The sequence below is a fragment of the Galeopterus variegatus genome, unplaced genomic scaffold, assembly GCF_000696425.1.
Source record: "Galeopterus variegatus unplaced genomic scaffold, G_variegatus-3.0.2 Scaffold4942, whole genome shotgun sequence".
NCBI lineage: Eukaryota > Metazoa > Chordata > Mammalia > Dermoptera > Cynocephalidae > Galeopterus > Galeopterus variegatus.
Genome location: NW_007731053.1, coordinates 98,639 through 115,999, shown reverse-complemented (window position 1 = coordinate 115,999; position 17,361 = coordinate 98,639). Strand labels below are relative to the sequence as shown.

The 17,361-nt window shown below is 50.0% G+C and overlaps 1 protein-coding gene across 7 annotated transcripts in view; it reads left to right on the top strand.

Annotated features, from left to right (window-relative positions):
* Positions 1-886: 886 nt before the first annotated feature.
* Positions 887-17,361, top strand: part of PYROXD2 (pyridine nucleotide-disulphide oxidoreductase domain 2) — a 31,484-nt gene continuing 15,009 nt past the window's right edge. For 2 of the 7 annotated variants that reach the window (XM_008588651.1, XM_008588656.1), the window contains exons 1-8: positions 887-1,518; positions 6,691-6,710; positions 7,892-7,985; positions 8,057-8,130; positions 12,363-12,518; positions 14,607-14,760; positions 16,816-16,877; positions 16,962-17,059. In XM_008588651.1, coding sequence (XP_008586873.1) covers positions 1,392-1,518; positions 6,691-6,710; positions 7,892-7,985; positions 8,057-8,130; positions 12,363-12,518; positions 14,607-14,760; positions 16,816-16,877; positions 16,962-17,059 — 785 coding nt within the window. In that variant the 5' untranslated portion in view covers positions 887-1,391. Of the gene's footprint in view, positions 1,519-6,690; positions 6,711-6,800; positions 6,883-6,918; positions 6,983-7,815; positions 7,986-8,056; positions 8,131-12,362; positions 12,519-14,606; positions 14,761-16,815; positions 16,878-16,961; positions 17,060-17,361 lie in introns of those variants that run through there. The other 5 variants (XM_008588649.1, XM_008588650.1, XM_008588652.1 and 2 more) reach the window with 5 other exon arrangements.

Here is a 17,361-nt window from a genome sequence, read left to right as displayed (position 1 = left end):
GAAGGACTGGCCTTTCTCTGCAGAGAACAGCGTGGAGAGGACAGGTGCTGAGGGAGCCAGAACCACACTGGCGCTGAAGTCCTCAGAGGGTGACAGTGGGGACCAGTGTCCTCTGAGATGACTGGATCCATGTTCCTCCTTACTGTCGTGACTTTGTGGATGGAAATCAAAGAGAGGAACGTTGGTTGTGGAAAATACAGAAGAGCACAAAGGAAAATAAGCTCACTATTTAGGACACCCACTTATGTCACCTAATATTTTTCCTTAATTTTTAGTGGCTGAAAGATGTGATGCGTCTAGTTTAACCAACCCCCCTGATTTTTCTATATTACAAATAACACCGGTGTGAACATTCTGAGTCAGACTTTAACAGATCTGCACACGGTATAACCCTTCCGCAGTGCGTGGAGGGGTGCCTGAGGAGAGGAGGAGGGGTCCTCAGCAAGCCCTTTAACTCAGAATCACCCTTACCTCATGTTCTCCCACTTTTAAGATTTATTTCTAATGGGTTCCATAACACTGACACGTCACAGCAGCACAAACACTGCACTGCGAGGGTGCTTTTTTTCCTACAAGGGGAACGGGCTGCTGAGTGATGAACAGAAAACAAAGGGGCTCCTAATTCAAGAGAGGATGAAAGGTGGTAAGAAAGCATTTCAGCTGGAGACACATAGAGATGTGATCTTTAATCCTTGAGGATTCTTGGAAAATGGGAAAGGTGCCAAAAGAAATGTCCAGGACTTCAAAAGAAGGTGGCAAGCCCCGAGAATTACAGACACTGAACTTGCTCCTAAGGCCTTGTGAGAGTCTGCAGCAGCCTATGTTGGCAGCAGTTAAGCAGTTAGGAGAAGACACAGGGCTCCCCAGCAACACGTGTGGCCTCTGCAAGTTTGCTGAAGGTCCTGAACGTGGTGATGCCAAATGGTTGCTCTGGTGGCTTCTGTGATACAGAGTTGTCACCACCTTGGACTATGTCAGGCTCGCCACCCTACCCAGCTCGGCTGACCTGAGTGTGTCTTCTGCCTGTCAGGATTCCCATCCCAGACAGGTCATTCCTCACTGAGAAGGTCCTTTGAGAGGAAGGGGACCTTTGGAAGCCTGTTGGGGCTCCACCACTCACTCCAGGTCCTTGGCACACAGGAGCCTTCAGGCATTATCTCCTGAGTCCTGGAGGCGGCACCAACTTCTTGGTGACAGCCAACCCGTGACTGCCTGGTGCAGACTCAGCAGCGAGGAGCAGCGTGTTGTCCTGTGTAGTCCTGGCCCAGGGCCAAGAAGGAGCAGCTAGGCTGCAGCTCCGCCTCTCTTCCTGCCTTCTCCCTGCTCCTCCTCCTGCCGGGGTGGCGCAGGAAGCTGATTACTGGCCTAGTACTGCCCAGCCTGGGGCAGAAATGGCTGCAAGTGGCCGAGATCTCAGCAGAGCTGTGGGTGCCTCTCTCTGCCCTGTCTGGAGACAAGCTCAGTCAGAAGCCAGGGGACGCCTGAAGCCTGAGTACGATGCGGTGGTCATAGGAGCAGGTAAAGCAGGCTGAGCCAGATCTGAGTGGCAGGGAAGGCAGCCCCTGCTCGGAGGCCTGGTAGAGGCCCCTTCGCCAAGCCCCACCGTGCCCTGTACTCTGGGCACAACCTAGCTAGGAGTTTGTACAAGAGCAGGGGCTGTGATGGAAAGCCCTCAGGTCTGGAAGTCGGGCATCCGGGGTTCTGGTGCTGGCTGTGCCTTTGACTTGCCGTGTGGTCTGGGGCAAATTCTGGCCCTCTCTGGACTTGGGTCTAGAATGATAAGGGAGCACTAGGTAAACTCAGGGGTTTCCCTGTGTCTCCTACATAATCTGCTAGTTCCTGCCACACTCTGTGAAAGTATTTGATATATAAGGGTTGGAAAGAGCCTTGGGAAAACAGGCAAGTGAAATCTAGCCACCCCAAATGCCCTGAGCTCTGGTCACCACCACCTCACCACTGAGGCTACGCATCCCCAAAGGAAACCACAATCATTTTAGAGGGAAGGAAGGAAAAAATAGAACTGAGTCCTAGACCACTGTATTAGTCACCCTGAGACTGGGTGATTTATAAAGAAAAACGAAATTTATTGATTACTGTTTGAGTCTAGGAAGTCCAAAGTCCATCTGGTGGTGGCAACAGTGACCTAGGGGTCTCACATTGAAAGATGGTGGAAGCAGAGAGAGCAGAGAGAGAATCTCTCCTCTTCTTTTAAAGCACTTAGAACCAGGCCCCTGACCACCGTTTTTAATTCATTCACTACTACACGGTCCTACAATCCAATCACCTCTTTAAGGCTCCATCTTTCAATTACCGTAATAGGATTTCCCACCCTCTTAACAGTCACAATGAGTAGAGGCTAAGATTTACTACATAAACTTGGGAGACACAATTCAAGCTTCAGTGAGTTTTGGGGAGACAATTCAGTCCACTACAACCACCTACTGTGTGTCTGTAGATCGTGAGGGTTCCCCATTGCCTTGCTCCTCTGGGACATTTGGGGATCTGCAGTGAGCCTGTGGCTCTTTGCTGAGCCCTAGGCTCAGAGTAGCAAAGTTGGCTGGATGACTGGCTGAGGCCATGGGCCCAAGACCAGGACCAGGTTGCCTTCCCTGGGGGCCTTCCATTCACATTCGCAAAAGGCCCTAAATGCAGTATTTCCAACTGGGTTTATGCAGAGACAAGGACAGGACTCAAAGAAGGTGACGCTTAACATACACTGTTGAAGTTGTAGCCTTGTCTTGGCATTTCTTCATTTCTGTGTGTACTAAGAACAGTTGTGAGCTGGTGAATGTTTAACAGTCACCTCTCCAGGGAAGCGAGAGAGAGTGTGTGTGTACACAAGAGTACTTCACAAAGTTCATGGAAAAATAGAATTGAAAGATAATACAAATCTTTTCACAAACTTTTTGACGTACCCTTGTGTATTATATATACACACTTTTTTTTATAAATACTGGAATAAAAGGTGTGGTACACAGTCTTACTAACAAAATATATAATATAAATTCATAGAGTCAATATAAATTCGTAAATTCTATGAATATAAATTCATAGAGCCATTGATTCTTTCTTTGATTTTTGCCAAACTTAGTAGCCGCCCTGTTGTTACAATTGACGAGTGTAGTTTGAGTGGAATGTCGCTTCATATTTCCATTTACTTTAAAGAGGAGGATGGAAAGTGAAACAAACGAGACGATGAAGACTCACGTCCCAGCTGCACTCCTCCTTTAATCATGGGAATGTCTTTGCTCAATCAGATAATATTTTTCTAATACTGCCAGAAAATTTCCTGCATTTTTTGTGTTATTTATTCATGATGTAACAGCTGTAGGCATAAAGCCCTGTTAAGTTTAATCTCCATTATTAGCATTTTTCCAGCACATTCTTAAGACTAACAATCAACAGAACAACCAATCAGGCCCTGATGTGTAATGCATGCTGATTTCTGTGGTGTGAATGCTCCCACCATGGCCTTTCTCGTTACCACCATGAGGTGGCTGAATGTGATTTGGGAGGGACACATAGTAGCGTATCACTGCACAGTGGGGCCACCTGCCCATAGAGGCCGGTGACCGCAAGAGCATAGATAATAGGCAAGTGTAGTAAAATAATCAGGAAATGATGAGTTCTGCGTATTTATTACCTTAATTTTTAATATAATTTATTTCATAGTAAGTTTACGTAATTTAATTTTTAACAATGACTGCATTTGACAATTGGCTCACAAACTTCCGGGGTTGGTGGGAGCCAGCTCCAACACCCATGGACTGGGTTCAGGAGACAGAAGCACCCCAAGCCTCTCAGCCCCCTCTTCCTTCAACCCTTGGCCACAGCCCACTCCTGCTGTCCCCTGATGGGAAGGTTGCCTTGACAATTGGCTCACAAACTTCCGGGGTTGGTGGGAGCCAGCTCCAACACCCATGGACTGGGCTCAGGAGACAGAAGCACCCCAAGCCTCTCAGCCCCCTCTTCCTTCAACCCTTGGCCACAGCCCACTCCTGCTGTCCCCTGATGGGAAGGTTGCCCGGGGCACCAGCTGCTTTGGTGAATTGCCCACAAGTGTGAGCGGGTCTCAGTGTGTGAGCTGAGCCTGGACATTGCTAAACGTACGTAAAGCCAGGTTTAAAGGCATTTCAGGCCTGAGTGAGGAACACAGTGGCATTCTTTGAGATCAGAATTCTCTCCCACCCAGTGCCTGAAGTCACACACGTAGATTTAGTCATTTGACTAAGTGTGCCTAAGAATGACCTGAGGAGCTTGTTAAAGTGCAGATCCTGGGCCTTAAACCTGGTGATCAGGATCCTGAGGATAGGAGGAAACCTTGGCAGGCAGCGCATGTAAGCAGCCAGCACTGAGAGCAACTGACCCGGGGGCTGCGGAGCACTACCCCACTCAGAGCCCAGCGCTGCCACCTGAGGGCCCTGCAGCAGGCCTGGGCTTAGCCTGCCCTGCAGCTCAAGACCCCTTTGAGGGGACAGGGAAGGTCACTGGAAACCTCAAGAGGGCTCAGCCAGGACTTGGGGTGGGGGTCCTGGCTGATGGGTCCTCTTCCTTAGTCATTTGTCTGTGTATCATGGACTTACATGCCATGATTGAACTGGACCCACTTGCCTGGAAGACTTTATTAGTTTTCCAAGACTGATGATCAGCACTAATTAAAAGACAAATGGCTACTATTTATCACAGGCCTGCTAGGGGTCAGGTGCTTTACATATATTATGTTTTACAGATATTATTATTATTTACATATATTATATTATTACATATATTATGGGTCGTCCTCCCTGCAACACTGCAAGGTCAGCCAGGAAACAGGAAACAGGCTCCTCTCAGTTTTACGCCAAAGAGGCTCGAGGCTCGGGGCGCTTAAATGATTCCCTGACGCCATGCCTGGTAAACAGTAGAAGCCGGGTTGAGTCCAGCACTTTCTGCCTTTAATTTGTATGTATTTGAGAGGACAGCTTTTCATGTGGGATCCGAACCCTCGGCGGGAGCTCCGCTGCGCTTCCCAAGCGGTGCACTGTAGCAGTGCGCCACCGGGCCGGCCCCAACCAACGTATTTTTAAAGGATCTTATGAAAATTTTCAAAAGTCCATAGAACGAGATAGCATGTCAGCCAACACTTTTTAAAGTAAAGTATTACCTAAGAGATTCTCACATGCTTATCACATGTTAAGAGTGAATACAAGTAAATGTAATGTTTGTTTCTGTGAAATACATTTATAAATGTGGTGTGTGCCAGGCCATGGTGTAAAATGCATTTCTTCCAGTGGATCGTGATCAAAAGGGTTTGAAAAACTCTCGGCTTTAGAGATTCCTTTCACGGTTGAGAAGTTGGCTCAGTGACCTCTAAAGTTCTGGGAGTCTCCATGTCGGAAATTTAAAACAAAATTAATTCAGCCTTGAAGATATTCATCATGTGGGTCATCGCTTCTCCCTATTGGTGGCTATTTATCAGATTAACAGTTGGGCACTTTATTTGAGTCAACACTGGGTTCAGGTCAGTGCTCCGAGAACAAAGGCATCTACTGTCATCTTTAAAGACTCAGATTGACCGACTATCACCAAGGACAAAAACAAGCTAGGTGTTCAAGACAAGGCCTGACCCCACTCTCTGAAAACCACCAGGGCCTGTTCTCTGCCCATGAGTGATTGTCCCATCAGCAGTTGCATTTTCTCCTGAGAGGAAGGGAAGGAAGAGGCGGGCTCGGCCCAGGGCCTGTGGGCTCAGTGTGTGCTCCTGAGACCACCTACATCAGAATTTCCTGGGCGCATGAGAAGCCGGGCTCCACGACCTGCCTTCAACCTGACAAATAGCTGCTCTGGGGATGGGGTCTGGGAATCAAAGTTTACCCGACTTCCCTGGTGATGCCCACCACAGCTGGAGAGGCACCCGCTACCCAGGAGGTTGGTGTGGAACATGGGATCCCAAAGCCAAATTCAGGACTCCCAGCCCAGGCAGCCCTCCTGAGATTTTTAGAAAAAACTTTATATGTAAGTTAATAAATTTGCCCCATCAGCCAGCACCCCTGACACACATCTACTTACTCTAGCACACATTGAATCTGTGTGTGTTTACTTCATTTTGAACTGTTGATATTTTATTTTTGCAACACTGGGGATTGACAAAGCAAACCCATGTGAATAATGCCTCCTTGGCCTTATTGTGCCCATTGTGAGCCACACCTGGGCAAAACAAGCCATGCTTGACAGCAGCAGATCACATGACAGCACACCCCTGGATGGCATATCATTCCATGCCACACTGTGACGTGGCGCACCAGCGTGCTGGCCACCCTCTCTTCCCTTCCCTGCTAGGTAAATGGTGATGCTCCCACAGACACAGTCACCTGCTCCTCCCCCAGCGATGGATGCCCCGGCGATGCTTTCTTCGGATGATCGTGGAGTTCTCCTTGCCCCTCACTCCAGCATGGAGCCACTGACCAAGCCAGGGAGACAGGACTTCTTTCCAGCCTGGGCGAGAGCCAGGGTTTTCTTACTCCCCACAGACTAGTGTTTCATGGCGTTGAGCTAGATGCTGTTCCAACATCCAAGTGCAGGTGGTGGTGGGTGGTGGTGTCACCAATGATCTTCATGGGCATGGGGACAGGGATGGGTGCCACACTCCTCAGGAAAAGTGTCTTCCCACTGACCAGTGATGCTTTTCCCCCTCCCCCCGTCTCGTTGCAGGACACAACGGGCTGGTGGCAGTGAGTATCTCCCCCTGGGCCCGTGGTCGTGTGGCTCTCAGCCCCCGTAGGAGGAACATGAGGAAGCAGACAGGATCAGAGTGACAGGAAAGAAGGAAAAGGCAGCCTAGTCCACGCTCCCCGGTGCTGACCGGGGCCTGGGTCGAGCGTGCACCTGCAGCCAGTTCAGGAGGTTATCTCGGTCGCCTTTCCTCTCCTTTCCTCAATGAGTGTGGTTTACCCCATGAGCTGTGGGAGAGTCGGGGAGCTTTTGGAAGCAAGCTGATGAAAACGTAGGGAAGCATGTCACTGCATAGCCGGGGAGCAGGTTGAAGACTAGGGATTAGTAACGGGGGCTGGCTGGGGCCCTAGACTCCAGGCTATGGGCAGTCTTGTGTAGAGAGCCCTGTGCTCCCCAGCTAGGCCCAGGCCATGACCACCCTGGAGGACAAAGCCAAGATGTCCAAAATATGCCCTGAGACAGCAAGGACCCCAGCCTAGTAGAGGGGCCAGGGCCCCTATTCAGCACGGCCACCTTACAGATCCCAAGCTGAGCCAGACCAGAGTGACCCTCAGGCTATGCTTCTCAAACCTGGGTCCATGTACCTCTAGGAGGCCAGAGAGGGTATTCAAGGCCACAAGACGAACAACATCTTCTAGAAGCAGTAGCGGCTCTAGAAGATCAATATGGGAGAAAACCAATGTGGGGGTGCTAAGGGACTTATGTCAAACCTTAATACTTTACCTAACCTATCAATTTTACTTGAACATTTTACAGGGGTCTTTTGTAATTCAACTGATCAGTAGTTTAAAACTTTGATTTTATATTAATGTAAACACAGTTCATCCCCCAGCTCTGCCACTTTCTGGCTGGGCACCCACAAGTTCAGCCTCACTGTGCTGCCCCCTGCTGTGCGTGTCGGAGGAATGAGGCCACTCCCTGCCTGTAAGAGAGACACATCCGGGCAGGGTGGGCAGGGTACGGCATGAGGTCCCCAAGCAGGCCTGTCAGATCTTGGAAGATATCTGGGTAAACAAAGAGAACAGCATTCCCAGAGTTGGGAACAGCATGAGCCAAGGGGTGGCACATGGGCCCGTAAGTGAGGACCCTAAGACTGCAGGTCAGCCCCAAGGTATCCAGGACATTCCAGAGGGATAAAGGGAAGGTCCTGTGTCAACCAGCCCACCCCACCCCCCGCCAGGCAGCATACCTGCAGAGACTGGGCATGAACACAGTGGTCTTCGAGAGGCGCCATGTGATCGGGGGTGCAGCTGTCACTGAGGAGATTGTCCCAGGTGAGCCCCGATGTGGTGTGGGGAACCAGGGGGTGACCGCTGTTGACTGTCTTCATTTGATTTGGTTTCAGGGTTTAAATTCTCCCGAGCATCCTACCTTCTCAGCCTGCTGAGGCCACAGATTTACACCGACCTGGAGCTAAAGGTGAAGCAGCCCCCCATGGCCTGGAGGTGGGGGGTGGCAGTTCCGTCTTCCCAGCCCGGGTGAAGGCGCCCTACTATGTGCCCGGGTGATTCCCCACGCCAAGCGTTCTCTCCTCCCAGTGCTTGTCCCGTCCACATGGTTTCCCTGATGCAGTCCCACAGATGGGCTTTGTCTAGCCCACAGTGTCTTAAAAATTGGGAAATTTCACATAAAAGTCAGACCTCTTTTGAAGAATGAGCTTTGCCAACATCCAGCTCATGTAGGATACCTGCCTGAAGCCTTGGGCACCTGAGTTTGCAAAGCTGCCATAGGACACGAGCCCTGCCTCTGCCCTTATTAAACATCAGCGCCTGCTACCATTCTTGGCAGCTTGAGCAGGAAGTTGGACCCAGGAAGTTCACCTCTTCCGGCTGCCAGGCTGTTTTGTGGGAGTCCTGAGAGCTGTCCGCTGCCCTTGGCTCACTTTCCTTGGTCCGCTAACTCTGTGCACAGGCGCCCAGCTCCACACCCGGCCTCCCACACCGCCTCGCCCTGACGCTCTATCATCAACTCCAGCACCACACTCCTGAAGCAGGCCTAGCTTGTACCTGCTGGGGGACTCTGTCACCCCACCACTCAGAGAAAGGTTCTCAGTGCCATCTGTACTAGCAGCTGCCACACTCTTTAGCACCAACTTTGGTCTAAATTCAAAGTTTGAAATTAATAGGGTGTTCAGCCGCTGTTCCACTGTTCACAGCTCTTTGGCTGCTCTAATCGGTTTATGTAGAGGAGTTCTGTGAACCAGGTAACTGCAGGAACCCACTAAAGAAATGACTCCTTGCATCAGAGAGAGAGAGAGAGAGAGCGCCCCCAGCCCGGCCACCTGCGGTGCCGTGTCCACTCAGGCTCGGCCCTCCCCTGACCTGTGACACTTGACTTTCGCAGCACTGCCCCTTCCCCTCCTTGAGCCAGAGGACACCCCAGCCCCTGTGGGGCCTCACTGGGCCCACCTCCCCCTTCACAGCTGTCATCACGAGCCCTGGATTGGGTCACTCCCCAGTGCCATCCACCTGTATGATGAGTTTGCTTTCACAGCGGCCCCACACAAAGTGGCGGAACCCCAGCCAAGAGGGCAGAGCTTTCACAGTGGCAGGACCTCTTCATCCCCCACCAGCCAGCAGCCGCCTCCTCCACCTGCCCCTGGGCCAGCCTGACCTCATTGCCAGAGGCAGCCCCCGGCCACCTCCCCTTCCAGCCCTCAGCCTTATGCATTTTGCTCAGGCTTTACTCCCGGGAATCTAAGGCGGGTCCATGAGAATGACCTGGGAAAGTGGTGGGGAAGTAGCAATTTCTGAGGGTTCCGGCACAGAGTGTGACTGTTGGAATGGCGAGGCCCAGGAACCGTCATTTCTACAGCATTCTGGGTCATTCTGAACCAGGGGCCCCAGAGCCCAGCTCCAAGAACCACACCCCTTAATTGTTCCTCAGACACGTCTTGTCCCCTCCCAACAGTTTCTACCCCAGATGGCTGTGCATGCTGAGAAATCTCATGGGTACATCAGAGGAAGGGGTTCTGTGGTTTTGTTTTTTTTTAAAGAGAGAACCGCATGGTCTAAACAAAATCATGGATATAATATGATGGTTATTTAACATTCCCTTCTTTTTCTGAGTCCACATAATTAAAACCATCAAGAATGACAAAGTCTCCACTTAGAAAGTCCTGGAATCAAATGAAAAATTATTCATGCTCAATTAGTTATACTTGAAATAACCCTTGGGTTCCTCTCAGGTCACTTATTTGGGGAGTTTAATGATTCACTCACTCGGTAAGTGTTTCTGAGCACCTGCTCCGTGCCAGGCACTGGGAGAAGCTCTTGTAGATACAGCGGTGAACGAGGGAGGCGAGAACCCTGCTCTTAGTAAGAGACCTTCAGTAGAGGTAGTGCCAGGAAGAAAAGAAAAGGAGGCAGTACGATAGAGAGAGACTGGAGGTTCCAGCCTAGACGGTGACCAGGAAATCCTCCTTGAGGAGGTGACATGTGAGCTGGCATTCAAATGCCAGGAAGTCCCCAGCCATGTGGACATCTGAGCAGAGACAATCCAGCCAGAGGCAGGTGGAGGTGGACAGGCGAGGCGGGCGTGAGCAGGCGAGTGAGGGGCAGAGGCGCAGCAGGTGGGGAGTGAGAGACAGGGCCAGCTCCGGCAGCCCCTGCAGGTCACGGCGCAGGGACGCACTTCCTCCCAAGGGCAGCGGAAGCCAGTAGAGGCGTTAAACAGGAAGTGGAGCGAAAGGATTCATGGCTTTCCTTAAGATCGGTCCCCTGATGGATGGCGCAGATCACAGTGGTAGGAGGAGGGCCCGCAGGTGGACCTGGGAGGCAGCTCTGCAGTAGTCACAGGATGGTGGCTCGGGCTGGGGGCAGCAGATGTGGAGAGAAGTGTACAGCACCTGAGACAGAGCTGACTGATGAGAAGCGGCAGTGGATGGGATGTCAGGGCGAGGGAAAGAGCAACTAAGTGTGCCTCTGGGAGGAGCCAAGCTGGAAGTTCCTTCAACTTAGAGTCAAAGAAATTCTCCTCTTAGTGTTAGAAAGGACCCTGGAGGTCTCGCAGCCCAAGCCCCTTCCAGTGTTTGGAATCACCCCTGCAGCATGCTCGATGCTGGTGCCATCCTGCCCATCTGGAATGTCGCTGTTTGGGGCAACTCCAGCTGTGATTGTTGGAAGGGTACTTTTTTTGTGGTTTTCTCGTGCTTTCCTAAAACTTCTACTCACAGATCTCGTTTCTGTCCTCTGGGGACGTGACTTGTCTGCAATGTGGCATTCATTTACTCAGTCAACAGAATACTTATTAATTGTGCTGTATCTACATGCAGGGGGGACGGCAGTCAGCAAAGTGGACAATGCCCCTGACCTCACAGAGCTTACGTTCCATGTGGGGGAGATGAGGAAAAAACTAAATATGTAATTGGCCATAGGCTGACAAGTGCTATGGAGAAGAATAATTTAGGGTGAGGGGGCAGAGAGCTCTGGGGTGGACAGGGGAGGCCTGGCTGAGAAGGAGACACTGGAGCAGAGACCTCAAAGAAGTGATGGAGCAGGCCACGGCTCTGAAGAAAGAAGTCTCTAGACAGCGAGGACAGTAAGTCTTATCTGTGGAGGTAGCACAGGCCCCTTTTGTTTTATCTGTGCCTACTTTAAAGAAGTAGATGTGCTCTTGGAAATTTCTGTGTGCTAATCAAATATTTGTAATTCACATAATATTTTAAATGCAGCCAGGGAACTTCCATTTAACGTGACCCTGGAGTAAATGAGTCTGCAAAGTAAATACAATTTTTTGATGTGAATAATTTATCTACCTTGTAAGTATGGATTTTCACATAACCATTAGTTTATTGTGTCTTTTCTAAAGTTTAATTATTTATTTCTGAGGTGAGGCAGTTACAGACTAGTGCTGAGAGCCAGGGTTTGGAGTCACAGAGATGTGGTTTTGAAACCCAGATCCACCTCCTAAAGTGACCTGGGACAAGTTATTTAACTCTGTTGATTGCATTTGCACAATGAAGATCATAATATGTACAAGTTGTTATGAGGTAATGATTGTAAACCCTAATACAGTCGCTGGCATAGAGTAAGCATGATATGGTGCAGTGTGGTGTATTATGGCATGGCATGGCGTGGTGTGGTGTGGTATAGTAAGGTACGGTACGGTGTGATGTGGTATGGTGTGTTGTGGTGTGACATGGTGTGTGGTGTGTTATGGTATAATGTGGTATGGTGTTGTGTGGTATGGAATGGTGTCTGATGTGGTATGGTGTGATGTGGTGTGTGGTGTGTTATGGTGTGGTGTGTGGTGTGTTGTTATGGTGTGTTGTGGTGTAGTATGGTGTGTGGTGTGTTATGGTGTAGTGTGGTGTGATATGTTATGGTGTAATGTGGTGTGGTATGGTGTGTTATGGTGTAGTGTGGTGTGGTGTGTTGTTATGGTGTGGTGTGGTGTAGTATGGTGTGGTGTGTTGTGTAGTGTGGTGTGGTGTGGTATGGTGTGGTACAGAGTGGTCTACCACAGGGTGCATGGGTAAGAGGGCTTTTTGAAAATTTACTTTAAAAAAAATCAAAAAACAGGAGCAGGACCACATGCCTTGGGACCCTGCATGCAGGTACTTACATGGTCCTACAGACACAACTGGACAAAGGTCAAGGGAAGAGACCACGGATCCTTTAACATGTTGCCTGTGCTGTTTGTATCTTCAGAAACATGGGCTGAGGCTTTATCTTCGAAACCCCCACTCCTTCACCCCCATACTGGAAGAGCGCGCAGGGGGCAAGGTGCCCAGGTCCCTTCTGCTGGGCACAGACATGGTGGAAAACCAGAAGCAGATCGCCCAGTTCTCACAGAAGGATGCCCAGGTAGGGAGAGCGGCCAGTGACTTCCCTCCCCAACCTGTAGGTGGCTCTAGGAGAGAAACGGGCCTGGCTGGGATTGTCCTCAGACACATCGTCTGAAGGCCACGGGGCCTTGGACAGGCCACCCAACCTTCCTAGGAGGGCTCCAGTTTGTGTGAACCTTGGTCTCAGGCACTGTGAAGAGAAGGGGCTGGCAGATGGTGGTTAGGACAGTGGACACTGGAGGCTCTCAAGCCTGTGTGTGCCCAGGAGGAGGCCACTGTTCCGATGGCCTCCGCATGCGGGATTCCAAAGAGACCCATCGGTGTGTACACATACTGCATGTCCCCCATGCCGCTTGCAGGCAGGATTCCGAGTGGTTATCCAATTAAAGCTTATGAAAGCCACATAGGAGGATGGTGGGAAGATCAGAGACAATCAAGGTTAGAACGAGCTGGATCAGGAACTTAGGACAGGAGAGTTGTAGTAAATACTCCTACAATTTGGCAGAAATCCCCCAGCAGCCCAAGACAAGAGAGAGTCCATGAAGGTGTGCAGGTCTGGTGAAAGCAAGAGCACACACTGGATGGAGAATCACGTTTTTCTTGGGATTGTATCCTAAGAATTTGTTGGGTGGCTTTGTCTAGACGAGTCACCGAACGATATAATGGGCCTGATGCAGTTGGTTCTGCAGATACAGAAAGATTCTTTTTGGCCATTTTTGTACCAAGCATGGATACAAGCTGGTGATGTAGCATTAAATCTTATCTTGGTGGAGAAATTTTTATAAGAATCTAGGTTAACATGATCTGTGCGTGTTGCTTTTTGTTGCATTAATCTTTTTTTCTTTCTTTTTTTGGTTCTTGAACACCTCTGGGTTTGGGGTGATTGATTGATTGATTGATCTATTTATCTATCTATCTCTCTATCTATCTATTTATTTCTTCATGTTAATCTAACGTTGGGAAAAACCTAGAGAACCACAGACACATGGCATACTCATCTCAACAACCAACAGTTTCCAAACCTGGCTGAGGATCAGAACCACCTGGGGAGTTTAGCCTTTTGAAAGTGCTTCTTGAATGACTCTTGTGCAGTGGGCTGGCGACCACTGCCTGTACCCTCTCCTCCAAACCCCACCTGTCACAAATGCAGTAGAAAAGATTCAGCACAAGGCCGGGCCCTGGGCCTACAGGACGCCGGCTGTGGCCCTGCTCGCTAGTGACCACACAAGCAGGAGGCAAGAGCCCATTTGCCATTGCAGAAAGACAGGAGGCCAATTTCTGGTTTTGTCTTTGCATGGTGTCCTATTAAAGGCCTGTTCTGGAAAAAGCTGTTCAACTTCATTTTTACCAAGACTTCTCAAATGTGCTTCAATATATACTTTTCTTTATGCAACACTTAGGAAAATTCGATGGATACATCCATGGATATAGATGAACTAAAATATACAGCTCTTGCTGAGAACCAAGAGAGGCCTCCAGGGGCACAGGCGTCCCTCGCTGCCCCTGCTGCCCATCCAGAGAAGGGAGGGAGGGTGTCGGGAGCCAAGCTGTTACAAGTACATTCTGTTGTGAGGCTGGTGGGGTGAGAGCACGTAGGCTTGTGTTACTGCATGTGAGGGGACAACATATGAGACTCACAGACCTGGAAAGAGCAGGCAGCACTCTGGAAAGCAGGGGGTGAGCTCTAACTTCTACCAGCAATGTAGGAAAGTACAGAAGAAAGAAAGAGGAAACTTCTAAGTGACCTGTGGTTTATCATAGAGGCCACACCCTAGGGTACTTGCCAGTTTTCTGTGGCTGACTGGTGTTGGCCAGCATTGACCCCTTGTCCCTGTCACTGCCCTGGGTGGCTTTCCTATTGCCCACGTCTCACTGACCTCCCTGAGGTGCTCGTCCTGACGTTAATGTTAACACAGAGATCAGAACTGGGAGGAACTCAGCCGAGCTGAGCCGAGCCGAGCCATGCTGGGGAGGAGGCCTGAGGAGCCATCAAGTCTTGGCTGAGGGGTGCAATGGGCTACATGGGCCCGCAAGGGGGACAGAGCGTGGGGACTTTGTCTCTGAGGGACTCTGAATGGGGGGATCTTGACATAGAGCTCTGTTTCAGGCTTTTCCCAGATATGAGAAGTTCATGAGCCGCCTGGTGTTAGCCATTGAACCTCTGCTGGATGCAGCCCCAGTGGACGTGGTGGCCTTCCGGCGTGGCTCCCTGCTGCAAAGGCTCAAGGCACTGTCCACCCTCAGACCCCTGCTGAAGGCAGGTAGGTCCAAAGTGCAGGCATTGAAGCATGATGAGTGACCTGCACGAAGGCGAGCCCACTCCTTCAATGCCCTGATGTAAGCCTGAACCTCTAAAGCAGACTGCCGACCATGACCAATTAATAGGCTATTATTGTGATCAATTAAGTGCTGCCTGGAGCACTTTGTTGAGAAGGTCTTAGCCTAGCATGCCCTAAAATAGAGTCTGAGACAAAGGCTTATGTGCAAGTAGTTTATTTTGAAGGATGATCCCAGGGCACAAAAATAGGGGAAAGGAGGAGTGAAACTGAACAGAGTCATCACCAGGGTGTGTTACTTTACTGGCCACCACTGTGGGTGACAAGCGGCTGGGCCCTATGCAGACGCTCTGAGAAGCCCTGTGAAATGCATTTGAGAAGCATTCCCAGGAGAAGGAAAAGGAAATATTTATCCATTGGGTTCTGTCCCCCATTGGTCAAGGGCATTAACTCCTGCACTTCTGGGCCGTGCATCTGTAGGTACCAGGTAGGCTCCTCTGAGTGGTCTGTCATGGTGCCAGAGAAGCCCCAGGGAAGAAATGAAGAGGCACATTTTACAAGACTGAGGTGAGACACTGTCGGGGTTGCACTGTGTGAAGCTGTTCAAAGCCTGCATGGAGCTCATCACCATAACCATGGCCAGAATAAAATGTAGGGGCCAAGAGTGAAAAGCTGCCCGATACAAGAAGGATGCTAGACTTGGACCCAGCAGGGAGAAGTTCTGTGATCAATTAGTGCTGTCTGACATGGGTACGAGAATGGAAGCCTCATCAAGAGTGCTATTATTTTCTACCACTCCTCCAGGGTATACAGGCCAGTTTAGCTTCTATATCCTAGAAAAATAATGATACAGTTAGCTGTGGTCACACACACACAAAAACATAAAATTCCAGTGGCATATAAAAATAAACATTTATTTCCCACACATCTATATGGTTCAGCTGATCCCGGTTGGCTCTACTGATCTGGTCTGGTCTCGTGCATGTGTTTGTGGCTGGGGCAGATAAGCTGGGGCAGCTCTGCTCCAGGGTCCTCTCATCCTCCTCTTGGAAGCAGCATGCTAGTCTGGGCAGGGACTTCTCACATCAATGGCAGAAGCACCGAGGGCAGACTACGATGTGCAGGCCCATTTCAGGCCTCAGTTTGTGTCACATCTGCAAACATTCCATTGGCCAACCAAGTCACATGGATGAGTCCAGAATCAAGAAGCGGGGCATGTCAATCCAGCTACCGTGCCTGGGAGGAACTGCAGAGTTTCATGTCAAAGAGTGTGGATACAGGGAGGGGTGAAAACTTAGAGGCTGTGGAATCTATCACACACAGCAGAAGTAGACATTGCCTCTCAGATTACCCGTGTAAGTTTTGTGCAATAAACATTCATGCAATGAACCTTTATTGAGCAACCTCAGGCTGTGGAATCTATCACACACAGCAGAAGTAGACATTGCCTCTCAGATTACCCGTGTAAGGAGTTTTGTGCAATAAACATTCATGCAATGAACCTTTATTGAGCAACCTTTATATGCCCTACACTAAGGTAGGCACAGAAGGTCTAATGGCTAGAGACCGTGATCCCCACCCTCAAGGCCTTAATGCCCAGTCACTCTCTGAAATGGTCTCAATCAGTGTCAGGGGAATGGACCAGCTAAGCCGCTAGCCTTACAGAGTTCAAAGTAAGAAAATAGGATACAAGTTAAAAATTTTCCAAAAATAATGCTAACAGGTAAAATGTACCTAGTGCCTATGAACTGGAAGATGCTTTGCATATCTCATGTAATCCTCATGATAGCCCTGGGGGAATGAAATATGACTCCCACTTTACAGAGAGAACCAGGTTCAGAGAGTTCAAAATGTGCCCGAGGCCCTGCGCGGAGGAGGAGGTGTGGCCAGGACTCAAGCTGAATCTGTAGCCGCCACTCAGCTCCAGACCTCCCATCAGAAAGTATCAGCCTCCTGCCATTCTTTTATCCCCCAGGGATCGGATCAGGGTATTTCCTCATTTCCTGTCTCAGTTGATGTTTTGTGGATCTTCTCTTTTAGGCTACATTCTGGGAGCCCAGCTGCCCCAGTATTACCAGGTCCTCACAGCTCCGATTACCAAGGTGCTCACCCCGGCCTCAGGCATGCAGTGAGGGGACCTCCCAAAAGGGCCCCTAAGCGCTTCTCCCTGCTGTTTTGCTGTCCAGGTGTTGGATCAGTGGTTTGAGTCTGAGCCTCTAAAAGCCACTCTAGCAACAGACGCTGTGATTGGAGCCATGACAAGTCCCTATACTCCGGGGAGTGGGTGAGTGGTGTAGTTAAGCTGGGCAGTGGGGGTGGGGAGGGGCAAATTCTCCAGCAAGAGTGAAAACTGCTGCCATGTGTGGAGCTCACCCAGTGAGCCAGGCACTAAGCCAAGCCCTTCATGCATGTTTACTGTAACCCCCATAGCAACATCTGAGAACTGCAGTTCAGAGAAGGGAAGTGTCTTACTCAGTGTCATACAGCTAGTAAGTGACAGAGCTGACTTCCTGTCCAGGTTGTCTGACCCCCAAAAAATCTTCTTAGCTAGTACTCTCTACTGCTTCCCTAGGAAAAGCTCCTCCT